At 37.5% G+C, this 8,182-nt stretch overlaps 1 protein-coding gene across 1 annotated transcript in view; it reads right to left on the reverse strand.

The window, feature by feature from the left end:
* Nucleotides 1-8,182, reverse strand: part of LOC106518259 (eukaryotic translation initiation factor 4E type 3) — a 16,025-nt gene that overhangs the window by 3,378 nt on the left and 4,465 nt on the right. The window contains exons 2-6 of the mRNA XM_014009473.1: nt 6,106-6,178; nt 856-950; nt 694-754; nt 553-619; nt 320-475 (exon numbers count right to left, since the gene is read on the reverse strand). Coding sequence (XP_013864927.1) covers nt 320-475; nt 553-619; nt 694-754; nt 856-950; nt 6,106-6,178 — 452 coding nt within the window. The remainder of the gene's footprint in view (nt 1-319; nt 476-552; nt 620-693; nt 755-855; nt 951-6,105; nt 6,179-8,182) is intronic.

Raw genomic sequence — 8,182 nt, forward strand, 5'->3', positions numbered from 1 at the left:
GTTCACTCCTGGGAAGACTGGCAGCTGCAAATGTTCTCCACATGTGAATAATCTGTCTTATTGTAAAACAATGAGACTCCAAAATGTTTGGGAATGACAACAGCTGCTTCTCTTGACGTTTGTCTTTCCTGACATTTATCATGGAACATCCCTTTAGAACTGAATGTGGGAGTTATTACTTTTTATCATAACTGTACGTTAACATACTAAGTACATGAATAAAATATATATATATGTATATATATTTTTCCTTATTTGAACCTAAAATCTTACAGCTAAACCCAAACAGTACAAGTAACTAGAAAAAAGGCATACTTACATTTATAAAAAACAGCTTTAAATGATATATAAGGAAGCAGCTCATAGACTTTTCCCAAAATATTTGATTCGTTAGCAAGAGTTGCATCTTTATTCCATATTTGTACAACATCTTCCCGATCTCGAACACTAACACTGACACCCACAACCTCGTCGTCTGGAAAACAGAACAACAAACGGCGTCAGCAACAAACCAGTTTTTACAAAGATGTGTTTTTATCAGTMAGACTGTACCTGAGGTGCAGTAATCTGCAAACTGCTCACCGATGGTAGCGAGTAACAACTCCTTCCAAACTGTAGACTGAAACACAAAAACAACAGAGAACATCATGCAGCTGTTAGACAGGAACAAGGCAGACTGAGAGCAACACCTACACTGTTTTCTTTTGGGATTTTCATCTTCCATACACCTCCTTTGGCATTACTTTCTTCTTCCCTGTTAGAATAAAATACATCAAAATTACAAAATAAATAAATAAATACAAACGCAAAAATCCTGTGATGGATATTCATTTTATGGTGAACAGAAACACTTACCACAGTGGCCGTCGCTCTCCTCGCATTAAATGATAGCTACACCTGAGAGGCAGTGCTGTGACAGGAGGGATGTTGTTATACACGCTCCAGAACATCTGCAAACACAAAATAAGCATCATGCTCGGCCTGCTGCATGGTGAGTTCTGAATTAAAGAAGCAAATAYTAATAAGTGTATACTTCTGTGTAATGAATATTATATAATAGTAATGCTTCTGTTACATTCTATGAAACTTGTTAAAAATATCTAGATATCTATGGGTATATTTCAGAGTTTAAAAGGAAATTACAACAAAAAAAGTTCATTTTCTTGTTGAATCTGTGTGCCGGTGCTCTCTGCTGGACAAAGGTTGCAAGTTGTTCTGCTTTCCTGTGCTACACTTCTGTCACATGTGTATTAACACTGACATTTATATACACATATCACATATACATTTGAACACACAAAACAAAACAAAAAATCAATCGATTATTTGAATAAAAGAGTCCAAGCTCTTACGAATACACTGGCCAGCCTCATCTCTATGTTCAGCAGTAAAGCAAAAATAAGTGGAATTCTATAGAGAAACCTAAACCATATTCAGTTATGTTCACTTAAAAAAAATTAATAAAGTTGGTCAAGATAAGRGACTGTTTTATTTACTTATTTATTTTGGGGGGGAGGATAGTAGAACTATTTCTTAAAGCKCTTTCAAAACAGGTAATAACAGAGGCGTTGCAGCATTACTACACAACTCCCTATCTACATTTTGAACTTATTAAACAAATACAAGATAGTGAAGGCAGATAGTCCAAGCAAACACAGACGGGAAATAGACTCCCCTTCTTCCAGTTTACAAGTCCCCACAATCTGACCAGCCTTTGTTGAAAAAACAAAAAATCTTAGAATTAGAGTCACAGGGGTTTTTAATCTGTCCTGATGCATCTCAGTAATCCAGGTAAAAAAAAATCTAAAATAAAAAAATTGTATAGGTCCTCTGGATGGGTTCTTCTCTAATGAAACATTTCGTCTCTTCTCCAAGAGACTTCTTCAGTCTGAGAGTTTCAGGCAAAATTCAGGCTTTTAAGCACTGCCTCCATGTGACTGATACTCACATCACATGGCTATCGTTGACACCTAATTAACACCTATTAGTAACAGGGGGTGGAGTGATACTGGCGATAGCAGCACTGTAGGAGGGGGACAACTGAAAACGGAGGCCTCCACCTCTGTTTAATGATGGACGGTCTTTCTTYACAAAAATGKCTTCTTTTACTCCTCTCTCAAACCAACGTTCCTCBCTATCAAGAATGAGAACATCCTCATCTCTGAAAGAGTGACCGCTGSCCTGTAAATGAGTGAAAACTGCAGAGTTCTGGCCATTAGATGTGATGTGAGTATCAGTCACATGGAGGCAGGGCTTAAAAGCCTGAATTATGCCTGAAACTCTCAGACTGAAGAAGTCTCTTGGAGGAGARACGAAACGTTTCATTAGAGAAGAACCCGTCCAGAAGAACTATACAATTTTTTTTCTTTTTGGGTTTTTAATCTGTGCAGGTGACTTTAATACAGTCCTGAACAAAAAGACACAACTAATAATGAACAAGGACCGTCACACCACAGATTCAAGTTTATAAAACTGGTCATATAAAGAAATAACTGCATATTGCAAGATACTGAACAAGAATACTTAAAGTTTTCTAAAAACCATGACAAAAATATGACTTAGAAAAATATGATCTTTTTAGATGTTTACAATTAAGACAATTTTTTTCCCAAACACTTATGCAATAATTCAGTTAGTCTCTCAAGCTTGTTCTAAACAATTTAAATCTAAAATTTCTAAACTTTATCAGGGTAAAGAAAACACAACATATTATATTAAACAAAGATGAGAAAAGCAGCTAAGCACTAGTATACTGTATCATGTGAATTATGGGACGATATATATGAGAAAACCACACCCACATTATTATTATTATTATTTGGCTCTGTATAAAAATTAAAACATTTTGGAAGGGGGGATTGAGAAAAAATCAGAACTGATCTTGGGATTTCAATTACAACAACCYACTATCACTATTGCTAGAAGCTGCTCCTGATGGATTAATGATGAATGATCAATATTTACTGAAAGTCCTAAGTGCTGCAGCCAAAAAAAGCAAACATCCAAAAATGACTTCAATCTGACCCACTGAAACTAGAGGACTGGTTGAAAATGGTTGAGGAAACCAACAAAATGAAGTTAACATTTAAGTTGAGGCTGCACGTTGATCTCTACAGAATCAGATGGAGCTAGATTCTGTGAAAACAATTAGCAGGATTCAGCTCTTAGCCCTGTGATACTTGCTGTCTTATGCCAGTAGTTTTTCCTCACAAAACTGTGATTATTATCTGTTGCCGATGTTTGCCTGTTCAGTTATGTATGACAAAATATGAATAATCAATAAAAATTAGGTATCCAAAAAAGGCAGTCCTTCCTGGGCTGGAAGCTCACACTGCAGCAAAGTCCCAACATGTGATCACAGCTTTAACATTCACTTAAATACCAAAAGTCTTTGGCTGTCTGAATCGTCTGGCCCCAAGTTGATTTGTGGAAAAACGTCTCCACAAACCTTAAAGCCTGCGCCAGATTTCACAGCACCAAATCGAAAGGTTTTCATGCTGCTCCTTTTCCACCTTAAGGCTGGAAATTTGGAGCTAAAATGACAGTAAAAAGTTGTCAAAGACTCAGGAAGGTGACGGCGTCTGGTAACTTTAGCAGCCGTTTTCACGCATGACCAGAGGATTTCTGGAGGATGTGTGGAGAATTTGGTCAAGACTTTTAAATTAGGGCTGCTGTTCAAACATCCACCTCATATGGTCAGAGGTTCTTCACTGGAGATGAGCTGTAACAGACCAGGTCAAAAAGAGGAACTACGGTTTCAGATGTTGGATGAGGCACCTCGACTTTGTCTCACAAACAATACTTCACATTGTTTCATCACTGGACAGCTGACTGTTAAATCTCCTCAACAGGTCAGGAGGAACCACCAGACACACTAAAAAAGGAGGAAATTTTCAGGACTGCATGTGTGAAAACTGCTGTGATTGTGGAACCAAAAGACATATTCCATGTAACAGAATGTACAAATGTGTATTAGAAGCAGAATTATCTATAGTTCTATTTTAAAAACTACATCACATTTAAACTACATGTTATTTCCTGCTTCATTTATTTCTCACCTATTGAACCCACTTTAGCTTTAAGTGCCAACAAACTGTTAAATCTTCTCCATCATGGAAGCTCCTCTCACATCACCAAGACCCTCAGCAGACCTGACACAACAATCCATCTGTAGCTTTCAGAACGCACCCAGAGAACGTTATTCACAGCTGTGACAGTTTTCAAGCGCACTGAAACGGGTTTCACTTAAACCACCTTTGAGCACTTCTATCCATCCATCCATTTTCTAGACCCGCTTCTTTCCTTTCAGGGTCACTGGTGCCCATATCCAGCAGTCACAGTGCGAGGGGCGGGGTACACCCTGGACAGGTCTCAAGTCCATCACAGAGACACACATGGAGACAAACCACCATTCACTCTCTCACTCACACCTAGAGACAATTTAGAGCCACCAATTAAACTAACAGTCATGTTTTTGGTCTGTGGGAGGAAGCCGGAGTACCCGGAGAGAACCCACGCATGCATGGAGAGAACATGCAAACTCTACCCAGAAAGGTCCCCGGGCTGGGATTCGATCCAGCAACCTTCTTGCTGAGAGGCATCGACTCCATCAACTGAGCCACTGTGCCACCTTTGAACAGTTAGGTTCAACTAACTTAAAGCCTTTTAGTAGTCTAAACACAACCTGTAGAAGGTGGGTCTCTTCAGTAAGTGGGAGTTTCTTGGGTAAGGTACAGTTTGTGTAAGCTATGATTGATCAGATCGACTTGTGGGGGAAGTTAAAAGATAAATAGTAAAAGTATTGTGAACACATAAATATAATTTGTTGACTTCAAATTTGGTGTGGCTAGCATCTTCCTGTTTGAATTTAGGACAAATATTAACATTCATATTAAAAATAGTGATCTGTTTCCAGGTGGTTTAAGGCTGTTTTGACTGAGCTGAATTGTTATACATCCCTCCACATGTACGACGTTTAAACTCTGTGCGACTAGCACCTTCCTGTCTCAAGTTATGACTAAAATTAATATTCAAATCTAGCATGTGAATTGTTACACTTCTACCCATCTGCCTTTACTCTTAACTACGCCCACACCCAAGAAACTACCACTGATTGACTGCAGCAGAGACCCCTACTTGAGCTTTAGGACCACCTACTGACCTGATGTGTGTCCACACTGGCAGCAGAGTTCTTACCTGGACATCTTTCAGTTAACTCAGCTGCTGCCTGGTTAAAGATAATTAAACAACCATCCTTGGGAATTTTCTGAAGATATGCCTTTACGTTTCTCAGCTAACAATTTTAATGAACGGTTTATCTGAATCCTCAATAAAATTATCCATTCTGTCAGATCTTTATTAATCAGAGTGGATTACTGAAGTTTGGTGAGTTTCTAGTTTGTTACCTCCGCCAAGGGCGAGGTGATGTTTTCGTTCATGTCTGTCTGTCGTTCTGTCTGTGGACAAMATTACTCAAAAACTTGTGGACGGATTGTCATGACATTTTTAMCACATGTGGGTACTGGGCCAAGGAACRCACCTTTAAATTTTGGTGATGTTCCGGATCAAGATGCGGATACAGGAATTTTTTTCTTTTAACACTCTGAGATCGGCAAAGCTGTGATACTTTCACAGGGCTTCTGTGAAAAACAGTGACCTGGATTGGACAGCACGGACTTCAAACTTTATAAAAGTAAAACCAAATTTAATAATGAATAATTTTTGCCATATTATGTGCATTTACAGAACGTTTTGTGACCAGGAAGTGCTTAAATGTTCACTACGTCAGAACTTATTCGGCAAATGTTTCCATCTCTGCTTTTGTGCAGTAACTCTTACAGGATGGGGAAAATTGGTCTTGGCAGAGGTTTGCACTCTCCGAGTGCTTCTAGTTTTGATTGGTTTTGGAACCACACTGGTCACTGTCAGTCACAGAACAGCAGTCTGAGCAGTTACGTTGTTTTATACACAGCACTAATGTTACATTCACAGTAACATGTAAGAAAGTGAAGCTTTACAGGTTAAAATCTTCAGATTTTTGCTCTTATGCCACATCCTGCTCTTCAACTCTTTGCTCCTATAGAGAAAACGCTCAAGAGGACTCACCTGAACGGTTTGCACTGTGTAGATCTTCTTCAGGTTGGATTCACACTCTGCAGCCGTGGTGCCCGGTAATGACCTGGAAGAGCAAGTAAAAAACAGWWCAAGCTCAAACTAGACAAGAGTCACTGGCAGAGGCAGAAAACACAAGAGTGCTGACACACACAACCTGCAGGAGCTCTTCTTAAAGGAGAGTCACACAGCATTGCACTTTATTGCAAAGGATGGGCTTTTGCATGACTTTATAGATCACATGAGAAATAGGGTAATTAAACACCAAGCATGCAAGTCGTAATTAAGTAAAGKACTCGTGGACTTCAACCAAATCGTTTTTTCCTCATGCGTTCATTTTATACTTCTACAGAATCAGAATTTTTAATTCCAGCTCAAATTTGCCTACATGATTTCCATCTGTTAAGACTAAGAGTCACAAATTATTATTTGACAATGTCTTTGCTAAATGTTTAAACTAATAGAACTCAAACATATAGAACATTTTAAATCCAAYAACCCTAAGAAAACAATCAATGTCACATTTAAAGACTTGAATATCTGTGCAGCATCATTTGGTCTTCACATAATATTAGGTGCTGCTGACTCAGCTGCAGCCGTGGTTCCAACCATGGAATTTATGACCAAGTCAGTAAGTATATAAGTCAGTATGTAAGTAAGAAAGCAAGTAAGTGAGTAATTAATTGAGTAATTAAGTGAATAAGTAAGTAAGTAATCAGGCAAGTAAGGAACTAAGTATGTGAATAAGTAAGCAAGTAACTGAATAAGTAACTAAGTTGGAAAGTAATTGAGTGAGTAAGTAAGTAACTGAATAAATGAATAAATGAATAAGTAAGTGGGTAAGTGGATAAATAAGTGAGGAAGTAAGTAAATAGTCAGTATGTAAGTAAGTATATAAGTAAGTCAGTATGCAAGTAAGAAAGCAAGTAAGTGAGTAATTAATTAAGTGAGTAATTAAGTGAATAAGTAAGTAATCAGGCAAGTAAGGAAGTAAGTATGTGAATAAGTAAGCAAGTAACTGAATAAGTAACTAAGTGGGCAAGTAACTGAGTGAGTAAGTAAGTAACTGAATAAGTGAGTAAATGAATAAGTAAGTGGGTAAGTGAGTAAGTGGATAAATAAGTGAGGAAGTAAGTAAGTAAGTCAGTAAGTAAGAAAGCAAGTAAGTAMTTCATTAAGTGAATAAGTAAGTAAGTAAGTAATCAGGCAAGTAAGTATGTGAATACGTAAGTGAGTAAGTAACTAAGTGGGCAAGTAAGTGAGTGAGTAAGTGGATAAATAAGTGAGGAAGAAAGTAAACAAGTATGTAAGTGGGTAAATTAGTGAGTGGGGAAGGAAGCAATTTAATTCATTCATTCATGATCAGTGGGTTGGATTGGATTTCACAATAACAGGAAAAGTACCCAGAATTCCAAGTGACACGTAATTATTTACTTATTATTTCAGGCTGTTTGATTTTTGAAACATTCAAAAATACATTTTCAACAACATCACAGACTCTTAAGTTCATGTTTTAATCTACCTATAGTCCAAAAATCAATCATTAGGATTTGTCAGCAATAGGCCTGTCATGATAACAAATTTTACTGGATGATAAATTGTCTCAGAAATTATTGTGATAAATGATAATATTGTTGGAGACCAGTTTAAACTAATATAATGATTTAACCCCTCTGTGTATGGCATTTTAGATTAAAATTTACAGTGTAAAAAGAAAAGACAGCTGTCGGCAATCCCACGGCGTCACCAGCTGTTTGAAGGCGTCGGAAAACTTAAGAGTCTCCTCTGGCTAAATGCCTGTTCTCTCATGCTACAGAGGTTAGAGACCATTCACCTGGCAAATACCTGGTGCCAGAGTTCACTCCCCTCTATGCTAAGGAGTAGAAACGAGGGAGACATGAAGAAAACAAACAACAAGGCAAATTAAAATTATTTTTCTTCATTTTAATTTATCTTCCTCATTTAAACTTTTTTTATATAATAGAAGAAAAAGAAGGAGAAAGAAAAAAGTGAAATGTAATGAGAAAGAGTGAAAAAGAGATTAGAAGACACGCAAAATACACATTGAGAA

Source organism: Austrofundulus limnaeus, unplaced genomic scaffold, assembly GCF_001266775.1.
Source record: "Austrofundulus limnaeus strain Quisiro unplaced genomic scaffold, Austrofundulus_limnaeus-1.0 Scaffold58, whole genome shotgun sequence".
Classification (NCBI taxonomy): Eukaryota; Metazoa; Chordata; class Actinopteri; order Cyprinodontiformes; family Rivulidae; genus Austrofundulus; species Austrofundulus limnaeus.